At 41.9% G+C, this 23,543-nt stretch overlaps 1 protein-coding gene across 1 annotated transcript in view; it reads right to left on the bottom strand.

Moving 5' to 3' along the window:
• The window catches only part of LOC119953979 (A disintegrin and metalloproteinase with thrombospondin motifs 15-like), a 47,606-nt gene that overhangs the window by 4,889 nt on the left and 19,174 nt on the right, over window positions 1–23,543 (bottom strand). The window contains exons 3-7 of the mRNA XM_038778755.1: window positions 14,950–15,082; window positions 13,866–14,033; window positions 5,945–6,228; window positions 2,735–2,912; window positions 133–308 (exon numbers count right to left, since the gene is read on the bottom strand). Coding sequence (XP_038634683.1) covers window positions 133–308; window positions 2,735–2,912; window positions 5,945–6,228; window positions 13,866–14,033; window positions 14,950–15,082 — 939 coding nt within the window. The remainder of the gene's footprint in view (window positions 1–132; window positions 309–2,734; window positions 2,913–5,944; window positions 6,229–13,865; window positions 14,034–14,949; window positions 15,083–23,543) is intronic.

The following is a 23,543-nucleotide window of genomic DNA, read 5'->3' as shown; positions in this document are numbered from 1 at the left end:
GGCCTGGGAATCGAAGGCTGAAGGGAAGGTGTTGCAAACCAATAGCTGCAGAAATGCTATGGCACACAGAGGGTCAAAGGCTGGAGAGTTGACACTTTGAATATGTAGCATTGAAGTATTTCACATGCTTACCTTGGGTGCAAGAACATAGAAGTATCCGGTACCATTCGCTCTGCAGACAAGTTTGCATTTGTCTTTGGGTGATACCCCTGAATATTTGGGGACCCACACAACAGATGGTGCAAGTCTGTTTGTATTGACATTGTATCCATTGAAAGATTCACATTGCTCTTCTCTGAAGCTTTTGCCTGTGATTCAAATACAGATCAAACGCAACCATAAATAAACAGTCAGAAAGGGTTAAATAGAGGTGAACACAATTGTAGTCATAATATTCTTCCTTCCCACGTTGCCATTTGTTCACCTGCACACACTAGTGTTCAAAGTGCTCTCACGTAAACACCAACATCCATAAGCTAATGTGATCAATAATCAAAGCTGCTGTGTCCACCAAACCTTTGCCAAAATGATACGTGTATGATGCCAATGCCTGTACCATACCAGGGGCATTCTTTTCTGCAGGTGAATTCAACCCCATCACCCTATAAGAATAGATACCTACTCTAAGCCAATGTTAATGTAATTTAAAAATGAGGGCAGCACGGTGGCGCAGTGGGTAGCACTGCTGCCTCACGGCACCGAGGTCCCAGGTTCGATTCTGGGTCACTGGCCGTGTGGAGTTTGCACATTCTCACCGTGTTTGCATGGGTTTCGCCCCCCCAATCCAAAAGATGTGCAGGGTAGGTGGATTGGCCATGCTAAATTGCCCCTTAATTGGAAAAAAATAATTGGGTACTCTAAATTTTTTTATAAAGAAAAAGAAAAATGAACAATCAGGGTAAAAATAAAATAGGGATGGTGCTGTTCTGGTGGGAAATATATTAACAAATGCATTATTGCTATTTTTGTTAGCAGCACAAATCTATCATTGTATGACTGAAAGCTGGGTCTGAGTCACTCATTGCGCATAAACCCTTCCATTCAAACTATATTCAGATTTATAACTGAGATTATTTGTGTTATTAATATGCTTTACTTACACATGAAGAGCATTTATTTCAATTAATTGTACTATTTGACATTATGAAGACATGTAAACATACCAGACACTGTTGTGGTTATTATTTAAATTGAATATAAAAATGATTGAGGTTATCACAAAACTTTTGAGAATGATGTAGTCCATCAATAGTATTTCCCCTTAACAGTAAAAAGGTTTATCTTCTATTTTCATTGTATTTCCATTTTACAGTCACAGTATCTAATAAACACTTCAATGACTCAATATTATTTTGTGTTTCTACCCAGAGGGCGTTCCAGGCATGTGGCTATTATGTGCAAAGGTAATATTTTTCAGGGCAGCACAGTGGCGCAGTGGGTTCGATCCCGGCTCTGGGTCACTGTCCATGTGGAGTTTGCACATTCTCCCCGTGTTTGCGTGGGTTTCGCCCCACAACCCAAAGATGGATTGGCCACGCTAAATTGCCCCTTAATTGGAAAAAATTAATTGGGTACTCTAAAAAAATTTTTTAAAGATAATATTTTTCTTTTGTCGTCAAATGTCTTGGCCTTGGCTTATCAAAATCTTTCCAACAATAAGCTTTTCTGGTGACGCAACAAGAACTTGTACAAACTCATCAGCTTTAAAGACATCTATTAACTGTGATAAAGTAAAGGTTGGTGCAACTAAAAGAAGTTACAGACAGCAATGGAAAAACTTTTGGAGTTAATTGCATCACTGTAATCTCTTTAATAAGCTACAGTCTTCAATCAGATTCCCAACCATTATTCACTGCTTAATGTGAATAGGGATATTAGGGCTATGCTGCCAGGCATCTTCGACATTCCAAAAGATTATCCTTTCCATATTTTTTCCACAACTGAAATATTAACTACTTCACATTAAAAACTGCATCAGCATCAAGCACATCTTCTTCATCAGTTACACATGAAAGCTCTCTAACTTGGCGCCAGCAATGCATCTTAACTTAAACTTCAGAAGAGTACCATATATTTAATTGATATAACTTTATCTGATCCTGGATATCCTCAGGGCCTCTCTGTGTGAAATTCCCATGTGATGTTGAATTATGGAATACAATACAAGTTCATATCAACTGAAAATTAGGCGTTGAAATTGTCTAAACTGATTGAACTTTAGACTTTCCAGCGAACAAAGAGTATGTTTAAACCGGATTGGCCATGTTAAATTGCCCTTAGTGTCCAAAAAGGTTAAGTGGGGGTTACGGGGATAGGGTAGATACATGGGCTTGAGTTGGGTGCTCTTTCCAAGGGCCGGTGATGACTCGATGGGCCGAATAGCCTCCTTCTGCACTGTAAATTCTATGATTCTATGATAACCCATATCGATATATGAGCTGAAGCCACAATGGAGAAAGAACAGTGTATTTTTCTAATCTATTAAACCATCCTACCACCTGAAAAATGTCCACTGTCAATTCTGAAAAGAGAGGGACATAGACTTTGATCCAAGGGAAGAATTAAACTGTAGAACAAACTGAACAAAATGTTTTTGCCCACACTCCCATAAACTTAGTACGGTAGAATGTATAGAACAGAATGGCCCTTGTCTGCTAACATTATATGAAAAATGTAAAAGATATTAAAAGTTTGATTAAATAACAGCGCAATATGTCTTCAATAAATGTCTTACCATTATCAGGGCATGGATCCAAATTGCAGGATCGGTACTTGACACGGATTCCCTCACAATATCTTCCGCCATTGGCAGGAGTTGGTTTGTTACATTCTCTCTTGGCAAGCTGTGCACCACCTCCACATGTACGTGAACATGATCCATAAGGACCCCACTTTCCCCACCTCCCATCGACCTGCAATAAAAAGTAGTCAACAGTATTCATCTCAACCTTCATCCTAGTCCCACAAATCTTATAACTGATGCCAATGCTGTAAAATAATACAGACTGACACAATTATTAATTTTAAATGAAACCCAGATGTAAGTGAAGGGTTTTTTAAAAATCCAGTTTAAATTGGAGTTGATTGGGCTTGCTATTGCCAAACACGAATGCCAAAAATCGTGTGATGCTGTGATCAATTACTGATTACTTTCATACATTTACGCCCTAGATTAATAGACATCTAATATTACTGAAATTAGATTCTCAGGGCTGACCATTCAGATTTACTTTGATAGGGAACCAATTCTGAGGAATAATGATCATTACATTCAGCCAACTGCAGCATGTCACAGTCAATATTTCCATACTTCCACGTTGATGAGCAATTTGGAAGCATGTCTTCCATGACAAATTATTGTTTAATATCAATTCATTAGGAACATTGACCCCAGGGTCTCAGAAGCACACCAGCAAGAATGGTTCTGTAGTGTACATTAAGTTTGCCAGCAGGAGGCACTGTCTTAAAATTCTCATTATTCTCTTCCAAGTGTTGTCGACTAAACATTCACCAAACTTCCAAAAAAAATAGACTTATCTCGTCTGAACAAATAAATAGCTCAACTATTTATCAAAAAACAAAATTCCTTATTATTTGTTGGAAGTCTGTTTTTTGTGTATGTCATTTAGCGGGCCTCATGTCCATTCTACAATTAAGAAGCAGTGTTGGCAAAATCTCACAATCCGGCCTTTGGGATTCTCTGTTCCCACTTGCAGCGCACTCCTGTCCACGGGTTTCCCAGCGGCGTGGGGTGGCTTCAATGGGAAATCACATTGACAAGCGTCGGGGCTAGAGAATCCCACCACCAGTCAATGGCACATCGCAGAGAAACAGGCGGCTGGGGGATGGGAGAAACCAGCCCATCACGTCATGAAAAAGTGTAAAGATTAATGTCCATCACGGACCTCTGTGGAGTGACTAGAGGACTGATAGTTTGCTGAAACTATCAGATGCTATGCAAGATTTACAATTTATTACATTTCATTGGTGCCTATTTTATTGTTTGTCAACTCTTAGCAGGTTAGCTGTTTCATGAGATTAAAGATGTGCATTGGGACTACACATTGAAGCTTCCTAAAAATGAGTCAGCTCTGCTCCAGCTGGTAGTATGCCTGCCAGTCAGAAGGTTGTGGATTCAAAGCCCACTCCAGGATTTGAGGACAAATATCAAGAATGGCACTCCAGTTTAACAGTACCGCTGTGCTGCACTGTTAGGGATGTTGGGCTGGATTCTCTGCCCGTCGCACCACATTTCTGTTTCATCCCACCGGCCAGACGCTCCTTTACGCCGGCTGGAAATGGTTTCCTGTTGTGGGGCAGCCCCACATCATCGGGAAACCCTCGGGCTGCTGGCAAAATGGAGCAACCCGCCGGCGGAGAGTCCAGCCGCAGTCTTTTGAATGGGGCATTAAACCGAGGCCCAGTCTGTGCTCTCAGCTGGATGGAAAAGATCCCACAGTACCATTTAAAGCAGGACAGATTTCCCTCAATCACATCACAAAACACAGAGGGCGCGATTCTCCGCTCCCCACGCCGGGTGGGAGAATCGCGGGAGGGCCGGGCGACTAACGACACGCCCCCCTGGCACCCCCCCCGTGATTCTCCCACCCCCCCACTCCGAAGAATCGCTACTCGCCGTTTTTCACGGCGAACGGCGATTCTCCGGCCCGGAGGGGCCGAACTGCCTGGTCGCTGCCGTCGTGAACATGGCGCCAAAAGCTGGATTGAAGCTTGTGGGGGGCGGAGAGGGGTGAGCACACGGCCGTGCTCGGGAGAGGACTGGCCCACGATCGGTGCCGACCGATCGTCGGGCCAGCGTCTCAAAGGGACGCACTCTTTCCCCTCCGCCGCCCTGCAAGATCAAGCCGCTATGTCTTGCGGGGCAGCGGAGGGGAAGATGGCAACAGCGTATGCGCGGATTTGAGCTGTCAGCCGTCGTGATGTCAGCCGCGCATGCGCGGATTGGAGCCGGCCAACCTGCGCATGCGCGGCTGACGTCACTTAGGCGCCGCCGTCACGTCACTCTCGGCGCGCCGGCGTCAAGGCCCGGCGGCCGAGAGTTACGGAGCACCGCTCCTAGCCTCCCGGGTTGGGGTGAATAAGGTGAGAGGAGCAGCCTCCGAGGCCGTCGTGAAACTCGGCCGAGTTCACGATGGCCTCCCCGATTTTTCGCGGGAGCGGAGAATTCCGCCCAGATAATCTGGTCAAGATCACATTACTGTTGTAGGAGTTTGCCGTGGGTAAATTGGCTGCTCCGTTTCCTCCATTAAGATGACAGCACTTTCTGCTGTTGTGCAAGTCTCTATATAAATACAAGTCTTTCTTTTATTATTTTTAACTATGAAATCCAAATGTTCCATGTCCCCGATTTTCAAGTGTAATTGGACACAAATAGAAACTAACTAAACTAAATTGTAATTTTAATCAAGGCATATTTAATTATATAACAAGTTGCACCCAGAGGCAACTGTAACAAGGATAGATATCTGCTGAAATGGAAATTGAAACAAAAGTAATCTGAGCTCAGTGATGCAAGGTTATTGATTATGTTTCCCAGCAGATCATTAAGGAGCTCGATCTTGAATTTTGCATACATGTTACTCACTATGTTCTTGGTGAGTGGAGTGAAACATTGTAATTGAATATAATCAGTTTAGGCCGAACACCAAGATTATGTGCAAATTATAAAATGCCCAAGTTATGTGTGATTTTAACATAATTTTATTGCCCTTATATCAGCCACTCTTTAAACGTCCTCTGGAGAGGTGTTGTGATCTAATCTAAGCACAGCAGCAATTAGAGGTAATGACCCCATGAAGTATAAAATGAGCATATCTCACTGAAATGTCAGAATACAAATATCTAGTGTGAACTGAAAAAAAAGAGATCGAGTGTCACACAGACATAAAGAACTTTCATAACACAAATTATTCTGAGCTCTTACCTTGTATTTTGTCACATCATGGGTCATCACACAGACACCTTTCAGACAGAACTTGCCGTTGCCGCAGTCCGTTCCATCCGCCCAAGGGAAATGCCTTGTCTGGCACACCAGTTGCCCACGGGCTTTCCCAGTGCACCAGAGTTTTAGACAAGGCTGCATGTAAGGACACGGCTTGGAGTTAACCCCAAAAGCCAGTTCACACTGTCTGTTCAAATTGTAGCTTTCCCCCGGTAAGCTATCTGGTAATGTAATCGGCTTCATTGGCTCATCCAGGAGGCAGTCACCTGTGGGTGAAAGACATTAGCCGCTGACATTCCATAGCCATGCATTGTTGCAAGGAAATACAAAACTTGGTTTTCTCCACAGGAAATGTAATACCACACAAAAACAATTCATTTATTACCAATTTTCTGGTGGGTCGCAAGCCGTCCATATTGGCAGCACACCCTGTCAGCGCAAACGTCCTGGACACAGCTTCCTAATTGGTAAACTCAACGCACATCATCCAATTAAGGGTAGCATGCAGGCCAGGCCTTCGAGGCTGCAGACCCAATCAGAACTCCCAAAGCCAAGGAAGTCAAATGAGCATGAGTGCACTTCATTATGGTAACGCTCTCATATGCCCGCTTAGAGTTTATAAAATAAAGGGCCAAGCTCGTTTGGATATCAGGGTGGAGGGGAAGCTCCTCTGCTAGACTATTAACGAAGACGGCTGTGGCCTTTTCTGCCCATGGCATTGGCATTGAGACATGAAACTGCTGTCAAAACGCTGGTGCCATCGCAAATTGGCCCCTAAGTGGGATCTTAATTTGACTATTTGGCTGTCTACCTCTGTGGTAACCAATGCTGTTCCCAGCCTATCCCAGGAAATTATTTGAGAGGGGAAGAATGCAGGAGGATCCATCCTGATACAGTTCCCCCACTTTCCTGGTCCTCTCCATATCCAGCCTCATCTCCACATACAGAAAACATACAGAAATATACAGATATACAAAGTGGCGTACCTTTCGTAACAGATGCCCAAAACTACTTTTTAACTCATTCTGCTAATGGTTGGGGAAAGAGTATTCATTTAATAAATATCTTGATCTGCTACATCAATCTAATCGGTGAAATAGTAAGTAACATACAGTACTAATCCAGCACCAGTTGCATAGTTTTCATGGTATACATTGTATCAGATGTAATGTAAAATTATCTTCTAGTTAATTTTGAGGAGGTAACAAAAATGTAATCAATTGCAAATGTTGAATGGTTCTGTAAGTACTGGCTACCATTGAAGCAGCGAATCCAGAAGAATCTGACAATCTTTATGAGCTTCGCCCTCATATCCAGATTCAAATTATTCTCATAGTTTTCCCATTCTCTTGAGTTTTGTCCAAATCATATAATCGTTTGTGAACAGGAATTACCAACATTCATTAATCCTCGTGGTGACTTGCATCAGTCTCAAGTCTATAACTTGAACAATAATTGTCCAATGTCTTTGAAACTCTCAGTGATACTGCTCAAGTTTAAATAACATTCAAATTTAAGTCCAAATCAATGATCTGAATAATTCATACACCCAAGGTATGTAGAATCACAGCACAGCAAGCAGCCACTGAGCTCATAGTGCCTGTGCCAAGGTTTTGAACGAACAGTGCTGTTAGTTCCACCTCCCTGCTCTATCCCACAGCTCTGCAATGTTTGCCCTTTCAAGTATGTTTTAGGCAGTGTAGTCAAAGTACCGTAACTCGCTACATTAAAATAAAACCACCTCATCTTTCCTCTGGTCCTCTTTTCAATGATCTTAAATCTGTGTTCTCTTGTTACCAACCTATCTGCCGATGGAAACAGCTTCTCCTTATTTACTCGACCAATGCTTCTGATAATTTTGAACACCTCGATTAAATATTTCCTGAACCTTCTCTGCTCCAAAGAGAGCAACTTCAGTCGAAGCCAAAGATCAGCCAGTGTGGTGATATGCCTATGGGCTATATTATAGCTGGAAGGTGTGTGACCTTCAACTAGCAGGTGGCGGAACTAGCAGAGGCGGCTCTAGACCAAGGTCATGTGACCTGTGACTCCGATATAAGGGGAGACACATCTGGCTACCTTCAGAAGAAGAGTCAGAGGGTAATAAGACATACATGTCAATGGTCAGTGCTCGGTGCAAGTTCTAGAGTAGTTAGCAGACTCCACGATAACGTGCTGTGCATCAGATTGCTATCTTACAAAACGAGACTCACTAAAAGATTCTGGTTTGGACAAGTCGAAGTGTTTGGTGAGTTCCTTTGTGAAGTACAAAGGACCAAACACAACAGGCATGACCATTTTGAATGTTGGAGCAGGCTCGTGGGCTTTTATCTACTCCTGCTTGTATCTCTTGTGTCCTTGTGTTTTATAGTCTTTCCGCATCACTGAATTTCCTCATCCCTGATATGGTGCTGGTAAAACTCCTCTGCACTCTCTCCATAGCCTCGACACCTTTCCTAAAATGTTGTGCCCAGAAGTGTGCATAATACTTCAGCGGAGGCCTCAATAAAGTAATTGTCATACAAATGGATACAGTCCATTATATCTGACCAGTCTAAGACCATGAAATTCTTTGTTGAGTCAATGTGGGGTAAATGTACAAAATTCATTGATCTCACACAAGAGCACTTGGTGAAATTGTGTTCCGTGTTTTCCCTTCTTAAGAATGGGGAACCTTCTTCAAAATGGTCCCTGTTGGATTCAGTATATTTTACCCCTTATTTTTCATTAAAAGTAAATCGCATCAATGTTTGACTTCAGTAAAGGTTTGCTTTCTTGGACTATTTACCATTTTATTAAAAATCCTGTTTTCTAATCCAAAGAGCTCAGCTGCACTAATCCTCACAAATGCGCAATTGCTCCATATGGGATCTCAAATCAATTAACTTTGAAACTATCTGGCCCATTTAGGCTTTTGAATTTAGACAGCTGCCCATGTCAAGTTATCTGAACAGAGCCGCTGAACTCTGCTTGCTTCATTCAGCCCTAAAACTACTTGCTCAGCGAACATTCCACGAGCAGTAACAGGATTAACAATATTGTGCCATGTGATTATTATCAGGTGCACATGAGTAACTGCTGCTACCCCACACTGGAGGCCATCAGTTGCTGTCAAACATCAGTGTATTTTCAGTTCTTACCGCGCTGGTGTTTGACCAGTTAGTGTTTGTTACCGATCATTCCATCGGTCTGTGACAGAGCCACTTGTGCCTGATACGCATGTGACGGTGAAAATTCCCATTCATCACTCAGAACGGGTTCACCTTCGGCAGGTTTGGAAGGTCCCACCAGCAGGAAGGGCCAGATGTTCCGCCCAATGGGTGGAATTTTATGGCTCTTCTCTCTAGTGGCATTTTCAAGTCCTGTCAATGTCGTTTTGAATGGCTCGCGGCATTTTTCGGCCCCACCACCACTACCACAACGGGGCCATGAAATTCTGCCCAATATTGCACTTCCACTTTGACTCTTCACTCAGGTTCCAAGGTGTTGCAAAATTATTTCGATAGATGGTCATACTTTTTAGTTTTCATATCAATGCATGTTTTCCAATCTGGCCAGTTCAATTCATTGTATGTCCAAAATCAGGGGGTAAATTCAGAATCATCCAATGCTCACTGGATGCTTAACATACTGCTCATTTTAAATGTCGTCCATTGCTTCCCTTTAAATATGGTTGATTCCTGCTTAAAATAACTATTACTAAAAAGTAAATACAATTGCCTGAATACCTAATGTATTTTGTATATACAGTGCTATTGCTTTTATTATTAATTCATGGCACCTGGACATCGCAGGCTGTGCCAGCATTTATTGTCCATCCTTAATTGCCCGTGAGGAGCACTTAAGAGTCACCCAGATTGTTGTGGCTCTGGAGTCACATAGGGGCCAGGCCAGGTAAGGATGGCAGATTTCCTTCCTTAAAGAATATTAGTGAACCAACTGGGTTTTACAATAATCGACAATGGTTTCATGGTCATCACTAGACTTTATAAATTCCAGATTTTTAAATTAAATTCATGTTTCACCATCTGCAATGGTGATGAGCCTGGGACCCCAGAGCAATACTCTGGGCCTCTGGATCACCTCCTCCCCTGAAAGATGGAATTCAGATAAATAAGCTTCCCCTAAAATAGAACCTCCATCGTATCATAAAGTTCATTGAGATCATAGAGTCATAGAATCACAGTGCAGAAGGAGGCCATTCAGCCCATTGAGTCTGCACCAACCCTCTGAAAGAGCACCCCACCTCTTCCCACTTTCTCGCCCTATCCCTGTAACCCGTGCATTGATCATGCCCACCTAACCTGCACCCCTTTGGACACTAAGGGGCACTTTAGCATGGCCAATCCACCTAACCTACACATCTTTGGTCCGTGGGAGAAAACCGAAGCACCCGGAGGAAACCCACGCAGACACAGGGAGTACATGCAAACTCCACACAGACAGTCACCCCCACGGCTGGAATTGAACCTGGGTCCTGGTGCTGTGAGGCAGCAGTGCTAATCACTATGCCGCCACCCTCATCTTTCAACAACATCTTATTATTCAATCCAATGAAATGTTAAGTGAGTCTTAGTGCCTTCTTAGAAACTTGGATAACATAATTACAACGTCATGCATTTTAGGCAAAACTTTGCACATGCACCGAGATTAAGGTGATTTAATTGAATTACTAATTGCATGGGAATGCCACCACCTGCAAGTTTCCCTCCAACACAAATAGCATACTGACTTGGAACTACATCACCGTTCCTTCTCTGTCACTGGGTCAAAATCCTGGACACACCATCTAAAAATCAGAGTCCATTTGCCAACCAATCCACACTATCTTCTCTGTAAATTATTGCACTGAATATTGTATATGAAGATGCCAAAGTAGCGTCAAATTGTGTACAATTTTCATAGAATTTACAAGCCCACACCTCAACGCTATCCCAGCAACCACACCCAACCTTTTTGGACACTAAGGGCAATTTAACATGGCCAGTCCACCTAACCTGCACATCTTTGGACTGTGGGAGGAAACCGGAGTACCCGGAGGAAACACACACAGACACGAGGAGAACATTCAGACTCCGCACAGACAGTGACCCAAGCTGGGAATCGAACCCAGGTCCCTGGTGCTGTGAAGCAACTGTGCTAACCACTGTGCTACCATGCCTCCCCAGTTTTGTGCTGCTTGAGCGAACAACTTATTTAAGACCACCCAAATTAGTTTCATAGAGGGGGCAAAATTCTCTAGCCGTTTGCGGACGGCGGGATTCTCTGGGTTTCCTGGTTGCATGGGGTGGCTTCAATGGGAATTCCCATTGACAGCGGCGGGAGCAGAAAATTATTCGAATTGTATCAGGGCTCCCACTGCCAGTGTTGGTACGAATGCCCTGTACTTTGATTATTTCCCTTAGGAATAGGGGCCCGAAGCAGGGCTGTCCACTGTGCCCACTCCTGTGTGTTCTGGCAATTGGGCCACTCGCTATAGTACTTAGGTCCTCTGTTAAGTGCAGAGGTTGAATTGGAGAGGGGTGGAGCACCGGGTGTCCCTTTACTCAGATGACCTACTTCTTTGTATTATGGACCCAGTATTCTCCGTGGACGACATAATGAAGTTTCTTACACTTTTGGCTCCTTCTCGAGACACATGTTCAACTTAGGCAAGGGTGAATGCTTTCCGGTTCACCCCCATGAGAGGAGAGCCCAACTGGGGGGTTACCTTTTTGCCTTGCCAAGACGAGCTTTTGTTGTCAGGGGGTCCAGGTGGCCCACAACTGGGCCTCACTTCATAACTTAAATTACTCGTCTGGTTAGTGGTATTAAGGTAGACTTGCAAATGGGGAACAACCTCCACCTATGGTTCAGACTATTAAAATGAACATACTCCTGAGATTTTAATTTCTCTTTCAATGTCTCCCCATTTTTCTATTTTTTATTAAGTTTAACAAATTGATATCTTCATTTGGGTGGGGAGGCTCCCAGAATCCATGGATTCTGCTTCAAAGGGACAGACAATTGGGGAGGCCTGGTCCTTCCCAATTTTTCGTGTTATTATTGGGCAGCATTATTCAGAAAATATTGTTGCAATTTAGCAATCCCAGGTCCAAATGGGGTAAATGGAAGCGCGTTCCTGCACTACCTATAGCCTTTGTCTAATAGTTACTGCACCAATAAGATTTTCCTTGAATCCAGTTGTGGTCTCCTCCCTGAGAATTTGGAAGCAGTTTAGGTAGCATTTCATGCTCCTTTCTCCGTCTTCGCTGCCCCCTTTACCTAGGAAAATGTAATAATCACCTTTTCCTACCAGCTGGTTCAGACTCGACGTTCAAATTTTGGGAAGGGATGGGAAGGGTCTGGAACGATTTGGAGACCTGTTTGTGGAGGGGAGATTTGCTAGTTTTAAGGAGTTAATTGAGAAATTACAGCTGCCCAGTTCCAAAGTTTCTAGTTATTTCCAAATTCGTGATTTTTCACATAAAGCTTTTTCCTCCTTTATGTTTGCGCCACCCTCTTCCCTGATGACGAAGATTCTGTCTTTGGCTAGGCCAGACAGGGATCCTATCTTGGACATATATGGTCACATCCTTTCTGCTCCGTTGAGGGGTGTTCGGGCAAATATGAGGATGCATTGGGCCCCATTCTTTATGGTAAGGTGTGGAGTGACACCCTCCACAGGGTCAACTCCACGTCTTCATATGCTCGGCTGAATCTGATTCAGTTTAAGGTTTTGCAGTGGACACTCAACCAGGGCTAGGATGAGCAGAGTTCTTCTCTGGGGTTGAGGGTAACTGTGAGTGCTGTTCTCATGGGTCAACTGGCCAGACACATATGTTCTGGTCCTGTCTCAAGTTGATAGGCTTCTGGGCTTCTTTCTTTAACATCATGCCGGAGATACTCCATGTAGATTCGGATCCATGTACGCTGGTGGCCATATTTGGGGCCTCAGATTTGCCAGTGATTCAGCCTGGGGTTAAAGCAGATATCCTCGCCTTTTCCTCGTTGATAATCTGGAGGCAAATACTATTTAGTTGGAGGTCTCCCACTCTAACAAGTCCTTTTGTTTGACTGGGTGGCCTAATGTCATCTCTGCATTTGAAGAAGGTCAAGTTCACCATCGGGGGTCAGTGGAGAGGTTCTACCTAAGATGGAAACCATTTATTTTATTTTTTTTAAGGGGGTTTAGATTGTTTATTGTATTTTAAGCTAATTAGGTGTTGTGTGTGTTTTTTGCCCTTTTAAAAATTTCCCTTCTGTTGTATTTTTCTGTTTGATTGTATCGTGTTGTTCTAATAATTATGAAAAATGTCTTTATTAAAATGTTCTTTAAAAAAGTGACGCTAATCTTGGAAGTAATAATCCATTTAAAAGAAGGGTCACAGTGTTACCCAGATAGTGAATTGAACCCCGTTAAGAAAAACAATATTTGTATTTTTACAACTAAGCTGAATTGGCCTACTATCAAGCGAGTGAGTTTGAAAGAGATATGTGATTGAACAGATTCTAGAGCGCATATTTTCTGCTTAGCAATATTCAACTATGAACCATTAATATGTTACATTATATTCTTCGCTGACCTTGTTTTAATAAAAGAAACACAGCTGTTAGCCGATTACAAGTTCAACAGCCCATCTTATACACCGAATCTCCACTCAATGGGAATGAATGGCATGTGGTATGATTAGAATGCAGTGTTTTCTGTTTTTTGTTTTGCCTCTGTCCAATGGATCTATTGTTTTAGTTGTGAATGACAGGATGGCAGGGGTAACAGCTCATTCCACAAGGAACAACATAGCAAATTAACTATATTATTCTCCCATGAAATCCTGTTGAGAAGAAACGTGGGTTATTCACATAAGCAAACACATTTATAATTCATATGGGCTTTTCATTGCAGTAATTAGTTCCCACTTACCATGTCCACTATCCAAAAAGTCAGTGATGATTGCTGCACTGCACACTGACCAAGGTTTAGAACGGTCAATGTGTATGAGGGTTGGAGACATCATATGATTGTCCTTCAGCTTCCCGAACACATTTTCACATGCCTTGACGTTATCATGTGGCATATTAAACACATGGCCTAAAACCCAATGACAAAAGAATTTCAAATAAAGATACATGCAATATGGATGCCATTAATTATTCAAGAACCTTCAGGATAAACCAAAGCAAATAATTAGTTTTCAATGAAGAGACCCAGCAAATGTTTCTGAGGTAGTGTCCTTCAAAAAGTACAGCACTTAAATTGAACTAGCTCAATGTCAGACTCACCATCACTGGATTGTCAACTGGGTTATCGATAATATTTAATAATAAACTTTTAATAGCAAAAAAGCAGATAATCAGCATGCGCAACCCTCCCAACCAAAGTCATGAAGATATCTGTCTGAAAGGTTTGTAAAGAAGCCAATTTGTCCTGAAGGAAGGTCATTCAGCGTGGTCACTTCACATGGTCATTGCGATATCACTTGTAACAGCCTCCACTCATTCCAGCTGCAATAAAGATGTCATCTGGCACTTATCCAGGAACTTGAGGGAGTTGTGCCAACTGCAGTCTAACAGTGACTGAGTGTATTTGCCAGACCTAGATAGTTCAGTGACTAATCAGCAAAATCTCAATGACAATTTATTGTAATATCCAAGGCAAATAGCTAGCAAGCAGAACTGTTGCTGAATTATCAATTCTCCTTTGTTCAGTATGCTGATTGGAATATCGGTGCACACCAGTTACTGGACGAAGTTTCTTAAACTTGGACCCATTTTCCTCCCTAGATTTATTGACAAAAAAAATTGAATGGAGACTATATTTTGTTTGCATTCCAAAAAGTGGATTTCACTAAATTTACAAAATATACTGAGGTAATATTTTACCTGGATGGAATATCAGTCCAATTTCAAATATTGTTCTCCATTGTTCTAAGATTTAAAAAGTCGGGTGACAAACGCAGGACAGATTGTATGTTGCCAAGTCTTATGGCGTGAAATGTAATCTATACCTAGTTCGTGAGCAGTGGTAAAGGCTGACGGGAGTCCATCATCTTCAATGACAGAGCAGCTTCGCTTTGGGTCGCACATCGTCCCCACATCCGCCATCCCCAGTGTGTCACAAGTCTGCGCACCACATAAGTCCTAGAAATAAATTAAATGTACACTCATCGTAAAGCATGCTGGTAGCAATAGTGTTAACTGGAAATGGAAAGTGGCAGTATTAAAAATTAATTGTCATGCCATCAAATGTTTAACGCTCCACAGAACTGCACGCCTGTAAGGCAGATGATAATAACATCTAACAATGGTCTGACCATGTCAGCCTCACAGGGTTTGTCTTCAGCTTTTTATTTTTTAGGGTGGCACTGTGGTTAGCACTGCTGCCTCACAGTGCCCGGGACCGAGTTTCAATCACGACCTTGGGTGACTGTCTGTGTGGAGTTTGCACATTCTCCCCGTGTCTGCGTGGGTTAGGGTGGGGCAGTGGGCTTAGTGGGTTACTCTTTCAGAGAGTTGGTGCAGACTCGATATGCCCAATGTCCTCCTCTACATGGGAAGGATTCTCTGGATTTCTATGAAGAAGCAAAAGTGTGCATTCATTGTAGTTGTGAAATCACAAACCATTTTTAATTCGGTGTACAGTCCACCCAGATTTTAAACTCACATCTGCAAAGCTGGTTAAATCATTCAGCGCTGTGTTTATCATCGGCAGTAGATTGCATCTGTCTGTATTTTATTGTAAATGTCACAATCGGGAGACCAGCCAGCATCTTGTGTATTTTTTTCAGACTTTTATTTGTAAATAGTTTTGTTTAAAAAATTTACCAGCTAAGTATGAAAAATGGGACTCTGGTTAGAAACAATCTTGGAGCAGTAGTTTATTTGTAACTGTACAGATTTATAGCACTTGCATGCAATGGGTGAAAAAATAAGATTGAGTGCACACTGAAGAATTGAAATTGTTTGTTTTCATTTTTAGCAGTGAAATAGGCCCCTCTTACTTGACCACACTAAAGTGAAAGTTACGTTTGTGTTACTTTTCCTCTAAGATGTGAAAACAAAGTAGTTATTTTTTCCCTATCTGGTTCCATACTGGAAGAAATTTATAATCTTCCCACATTCCAGAGTAAATGACAAGGGATCTCAGCTTTAAGGCATGCAGAAACTTGGACCGCTTGTCTGCTCCCCTGTCAATTTCTGGAAGAATGCAGAATAAATTTCATCCTCGGTAAATCTTACTCAGCCTTTTCTCCAACTTTAGACAGTGGGAGAAATGTTTCCCACTACATTATCTCTTATTCTGTCTGGTCGCATTAAAACTGTATTTTGTTGTAACGTGGTAGTCAGCACACACACACGCACACACACACACACATCCTGCCCCCAACCCCACTCCTGTACCAAGTACATTACTCAGGAAGGCCAACATTTCTAAGAAGATTATTTCAAGTAACATGCGTCAAAAATTAGACCACACGACAGTTTCTCCAGATCATCACCAGCAATTATTCAAAACTTTTCAGATTGATACCGTGTGATACTCATCATGATTATGTCTTGCTATTAGTGTATCTTGGAAAGTATGTTTTGTGGACCCAGCCCCTGTAACCTAGATACCATAAGGTTATATACCCCTGCAAACAATTCTGACAAATGGCTTAGAACCATGGTCCCAACACACAGACAATGGTAATACTAGAAGAGGCCAAAAATGCAGCAAGATTTACCAGCTAAACAGTTTCCATCCCTGGTGATCTTTTTTAAACCACTAAAGTACAGTAAGTGATTCTTTTCAATGTTTTGATTTAAAACAGCTGTAAATTAAGGGGGTAAAAATTCACATTCACAGCTGAATCATCAACTGGGATTAAGGTAATACAGAAGATGGATTACTGACACAAGGATCTGATAGCTTGTACATTGCTGATTGCTTATGTCTGTTTTAAAGCATCAACTATATAGCATTATCCACTCATCCTAGTGCTGTGCAGAGGGAGATCAGGGCTGGTGAGTTAATCAGTGAGTAATATTAGGCCATGCCGATTTTGGTTCCAGTTCCTTTTTTCTCCATGCATGCGCAGGTTTTGTTATTGTTGTATATCACTTCCACAAAAGTAATTCTTCCTAGTTTTGTAAATAGTAGTTAGTGTTGGAACCAACAATTCTACGGACACGTGCTTGTAGGATTAGAATAGCGGTTTTAATATACTCACAACAGAGCCAGCCTATTAGCCATTGAACTTTCGGTGAACTGGCCGGCTGACCATGTGGCACTGATCTTTTATACAGCAGCTTCCGGGGGAGGAGTCCTGGGCAGAGCCAAGAGAGAAGCCCCTTACAACTCCAGCATTCCCAGAGCTACTCCCCCTGGAGGACAGGTAGTACAACTGCACTTACAATACAGACACATCTATATACAGATTATAATCCGGTGTGAATCACATTCACCACAGTTAGTTTGTAAATAAAATGGCAAACCTGTTTTGCAGGTTGTGCTAATACTGAGGCTACATTGCCCCTTTAGGTGCTCATGGGAAAAATAACGTCCAGGCTGATGAAGAGTCGCAGTACCTTGTTGCTTTTCAGGTGCTGACTAACCTGTTGCAGATTTCCAGGATTTATCCATTTTTATTTCAGATTTCCAGCAAAAGTGTTTTTTTCATTAAATCTGTGTAGCAAAATTAAAGGTGAACTTTCACGTAATTTATCATAGATCTGATTTATCTCCTGGTGCCCTCAGTTCTATTTATTCATTAATGGGATGTGGGTGCCACTGGCTAGGCCAGAATTTATTGCCCATCCCTAATTGCCCTTGAGAAGATGGTGGTGAGCTGCCTTCTTGAACTGCTGCAGTCCATGTGGTGTAGGGACAATGCCATCAGGGAGGGAGATCCAGGATTCTGACCGTTCAATGCCGTCAGGGAGGGAGTTCCAGGATCCTGACCCAGTGACAGTGAAGGAATGATGATATAGTTCCGAATCAGGATGGTGTTTGGCTTGGATGTGAATTTGCAGGTGATGGTGTTCATGTGCATCTGCTGCCCTTGTCCTTCTAGGTGGTAGTCATCTCAGGTTTGGAAGGTCCTGTTGAAGGAGCCATGATGAGTTGCTTTCCTTTATAGTACTGTAGGTAACATCAGAAGTGGCACTGCCTGAGCCCTCTGAAAATTTTATGTGAAAACCCTGCTGACAGGGACCATGATTTTTAGGTCCCATTGAAAATCAATGGACTTTTGGCTGGCTCTCCAAATTTTCAGTTCCCGCCCACGAGCGGTCTTGCCACAGGCAGGACCAGAGAATCCTTGATATCGTCCAAGAATTTGTGTAAAGTGGTATTAAAAATACAAATGGTTTTCTCCATCATGGATAGCAGAAATAAATATGGAACAACTTAAAACAAAAAAGGTGCTGCTGCAATTGGATAACAGGGATTCATCATGCATCAGAGCCAGAGAAAAGCACAGTGTTTTGATTTCAGTGTGTTAGGATATAATTGATTAGTTGAAAGCTGATGATATGCCTAAAAAGCAGATGTGAAAAAAGCAGGTCCTAGTGTACCAATACTCAAGCTGGTGGGAAACAGACCTGAAAATGACCTTTGACATCAGGGAGCTCCGCAGGTGATTAATTAGACATATCCAATACTGAAACCATTTGTCACAGAGCATAATGTGCCCACAGAGACCAGTGAAAGTTAAAAGGGAATGAGCTGAAAGATAAGACTAGAAGGTGGTGTCATGGTTCTCCTTACATGGTGGCTTTACTAGTATTTAAGATAATGTACTTAAGATAATGTGGTTCAAAACCATAAACCAAATTCAAATGCTCTCTAGATTGAGTCTGACCTGTTTTATGATCCCATTGTACATATGTTCACAAAGAATGTCCAACAGAAATGTAATTCGTAAGCAGTGGAACCTGAAAACCAACCCATGTCCAGAAACTGCGGCCTTTACCAGTAGCAGTGGCGGAGTCAATGGCGCACGGATGTTTTTGACTTTTTTGTTATTATTTTTCTGACACATCAAAAACATTCTTCGTGAACAAAGGTCAAGATATCAAAGGCCTGAGATACAAACTGATCCCACAATATTACAAAAAACACATCTGCCTACAATTATACCATGTTATGCTTATTACATTATCACCCTGATAAAAATGCACAGCAATATTGCGGGAGGAAAAAAATACATGAAAAACAAAGGGCAATGGGGATATCAGAACAACTGATGGGGTGTGCAGGAAGAACAAATTGAGAAACATTTTAAATCATTTTCTGGAGATTTGATATTCCCTGGGACACAAAGGGACTATGACTTACAAAGGGAGAGAATTCAGACCAATTTCTAGCATTTTATCTGCTCCAAATCTACCCTGCTCTATTCCTAATACATCCATAATACAAAGTTCAACAAGGCTAATGCCGGTGCTGCTGTGTACTATCCAAAGAAAGGATATGGGTGGGCGCTGGTGGATTTACTATTTGTAGTGAAGTTATAGATCCACCTGTTATAGACACAATTACAATTAACTAACTAACTAACTAACTAACGGAAGAGGTCTTCTCCCAAGATCAGAATAAATGTTTAAATCTAAATGTTTGAATTCTTACTTTTTCAGTTTCCACTATTTTTAACTGCTACAAACATCAGACTCGGGGGAAATGATCAAATTGCCTTTAGCTTAGGGCAGCACGGTGGCGCAGTGGGTTAGCACTGGCAGCCTCACAGCACTGAGGTCCCAGGTTCAATCCCGGCTCTGGGTCACTGTCCGTGTGGAGTTTGCACATTCTCCCCGTGTTTGCGTGGGTTTCGCCCCCACAACCCAAAGATGTGCAAGAGAAGTGGATTGGCCACACTAAATTACCCCTCAATTGGAAAAATGTATTGGGTACTCTAAATTAATAATTTTTTAAAATTGCCTTTAGTTTAAGAATTCTGTTCAATCTCCATTTATTCCAATCCATTAAACTCAGCCAGAAAGGAACTGTTAAAAATAAAAGCACCTTTAAATCAGTGGCACACTTCCAAGGAGAATTTGGTTCCAGTTCTAGTTTTTTCTTAAGTAGCGTGGGTTCAAATTCCTTATAATGGAGAATTTTGCTATTGTACGAGAAACTGAACCCTGAACTGATCAAGCCAGTTAAATTCAGACCAGCTCAGATTTCCACCTCGGATAAGTGCCCATCACTATGACCCATGAGATATTAACCTGCTCGGAAATTTGATGCTTCCTTTGGATCTCATCCCAGATTCAGGTCTTGTTGCCTGTCATCAGTAACTTATACTGCTAACATTAGCTGTAGCGAATTTTCACCAATGTGACTGAAATTTAAACCAGCAAATCAAAATTGTCAAACCAAATCTATTACTAAAGGTGCAATGTGATTTTGATCGTGACAATCTTTCTGATCTTCATGCCGGTTACTGTGAAACAAAAAAGCCATTTATAAACTCTTACACAAAATTAACTTTCACATTTATAGAGCACAACTTCAGGTCAAAATGTCCGCGCCTTTCCAAATGCTTAAGCTAATTAAATTACTTTTGGATTTTGGAGACTGTTATTTGAACAAACACCTACATGAGCTGTGGAATAAATGTCTGATAGCCAGCAATGATTCACAAAACAGACAAAAGATAAATGAGGTTCACATTTGAATATCAATAGTCAACGATACGCAAATAATAAACAGGTCTTCACATTTTTTTTCTTTTCTTCTGGTGTTTTTCCCAAACCTTTTTGAAGGTGTTGACTAATTCTGGATATTATTCAGCGGCCAATGACAACCCTCTTGCAGCAGATGTAAGTGGTGATTCTTTTTTTATAAATTTAGAGTACCCACTTCATTTTTTCCAATTAAGGGGCAATTTAGTGTGGCCAATCCACATCTTTGTGTTAATTGACCACTCAATTCAGAAGGTGAGTATCTGCAGATTAGAGAGCCCTGCCCCTATCTGATGCCCATTTATATATGCTTCCCATTATAGCCAACTAATTAGGAAATAACAGTGGGAGCTGGTCTTCCTTCTCCTCAGCAAACCACTCCAGCAAACTCAGCACAGACCCAGAAATGAGCCTGAGTTTGCCTTGATATGTATAGCTCTGTACCACACTAGTGATGTCCCCCGCCATCATATTAATAGATGAGCTTCAGATGGACATCATGGATCAGCTTATAGCTAGGGGCACGACTGGCCCGGAGGCAGAGGTCTTCAGCAGTTCATTCAGGATGTTGTTGAGGCCGAAACATTTGCTGCATCCAGTGTTTAGCTATTTCTTGATATCATATGGAGTGAATCGGATTAGCTGAAGACTGACACCTGTGGTGCTGGGGATCTCAGGAAGCTCCTCACCTCATTTATCTTTTATCTGTTTTGTGAATCATTGCTGGCTATCAGACATTTATTCCACAGCTCATGTAGGTGTTTGTTCAAATACAGTCTCCAAAATCCAAAAGTAATTAATTGTCTCAAGCATTTGGAAAGGCGCGGACATTTTGACCTGAAGTTGTGCTCCATAAATATAATTATTTCTTGATCATTCCAACATTTGTGAGGAATAGAGGCAAATGAGAGAGAAGGACAGCGAGAGACAGAGACAGAGACAGAAATAAACACAGGCACAAAGGCATCTCTTTCTTATTGGCAAAGCTATGCTGAATGCCGTACTATCACAATTTTATTCCCATATATGGTGGTAGAATCTTATCTGTAGCTGCTGTCTATACAAAGGAGACACAGAGTATCCAAGGGATGAATTGCAATTGTGCAGTGAGGCACTGTACAATATTCTTGTTTCTTGTGAAGGCTGGTGTTTGAACCAGGAGGGCTGCAACCTAAAACCCATCTGCTATCGCCAACTCATTCCAATCACTGACCATGATTAGTTGAGTTCAAGCCATTTTTTCAGAAAATTGTGTTCTGCTTTCATCTGTTTGTGTGACAAGACTACAAACAAAACATTTTACAAACCATGGCTATAGAGGTCAATTACTTTTCTTTCAGGTTGTTAACATTTCAAAATCCAGAAATAAGAACGATTAAACAATTGTGACAATTTAGCAAAATTGAATTAATTTTAGACAGGAAGAAACATACCTCCTGGTGAAACTTAGATAAAAGGTTACAGTTCATTACAGCGTTTTGAACGTAGAATGTGGAATTTACAGTGCAGAAGGTGGCCAATCGGCCTATTGGGTCTGCACCGGCCCTTGGAAAGGGCACCCCCACTTAAGCCCCACACCTCCACCCTATCCCGGTAATCCAGTAACCCCACCGAACCGTTTTTGGACACTAAGGGCAATTTAGCATAGCCAATCCACGTAACCTGCACATCTTTGGACTGTGGGAGGAAACTGGAGGAAACCCACGCAGACACAGGGCGAACGTGCAAACTCCGCACAGTGACCCAAGCCGGGAATCGAACCTAGGACCCTGGCGCTGTGAAGCCACCATGCTAATAATTACACTGTGCTACCGTGCTGCCCTACATCCATTCATCCATTACATCCATTCAACTCATGATACCCCTGTGTCAAGTATTTTGATCCGATCTATCTTCTTTTCTCTTTTTTTTTAAGCGGCAATTTAGCGTGGCCAATCCACCTACCCTGCACATCTTTGGGTTGTGGGGGTGAGACCCACGCAGACACGGGGAGAATGTGCAAACTCCACACAGACAGTAACCCAGGGCCGGATCGAACCCGGGGCAGCAGTGCTAAGCACTGCACCAGCGTGCCACGCTGATCTGATCTATTTAATAAAATCTTTCATTATGTTTGAATGTCAAAGTTCTTTCTGACAAACAAAACAATACATCGAAACCTATGAAAATATAGAATTTGTTATGATTAAAAAAACGTGATTAAGTAAAACTTGAAATGTACAAAATTCTTTGAAGGTTTAACAGGGTCTATGCTGGGAAATTATTTTGCCTGACTGGAAAGTCTAGAACAGGGGATCAAAGGCTCAGGAGAAGGGCAACTGATGTTAATGTTTAGCCATTATCTCATTGAATTGTCAGGCAGGTTCAAAGTGTCCTCTCCTGCTTCTATTTCATATGTTCTTATGCTAAGCACGGTGATCTCAATGTATCCATGTAATGAGATCCATTATGTTAAAGCCTTGCAGTTTGCACCACACGTTTAGCCAAAATTCCCCCCACAGAATGACTAAACTGTGCAAATAACACAAAAACTCTAATTGGTCGAGAGAATTAAACCTCAATATGTTAAAATGCAATTGAGGCTCAGACTGTTAAAGAACTGTACATGTTCTGGCAAAGTAGAAGGAATGCTTGACTTAAAAATGAACATTTGAAAGGATTGTAGGCAATCTGCTTTAACGTTATGAAGTTAAACTGGACCAAACAATTGTTTTTCTTTCCCCAACGTTAAAAATGCAATTAGCTCTCAGGGTCCAGTGAGTGGAGGAGGGCACAAGACAAAAAGTCAAGGTCAAAGCTGTTCGTTTTCACTACCTTCAACATTATGCAATATTAAGGAAGTAGGTGCTGTATAACAGCACCAAAAGTCAGCACTTAGTGGAACTGAGCTGAACTGGTGAAGTGATTTTAGAATATACTGTATATCAAATGTATG

Source organism: Scyliorhinus canicula, chromosome 19 (genome assembly GCF_902713615.1).
Source record: "Scyliorhinus canicula chromosome 19, sScyCan1.1, whole genome shotgun sequence".
NCBI lineage: Eukaryota > Metazoa > Chordata > Chondrichthyes > Carcharhiniformes > Scyliorhinidae > Scyliorhinus > Scyliorhinus canicula.
The sequence above is the reverse complement of the archived record's forward strand: the minus strand, read 5'-3'. Positions and strand labels throughout refer to the sequence as shown.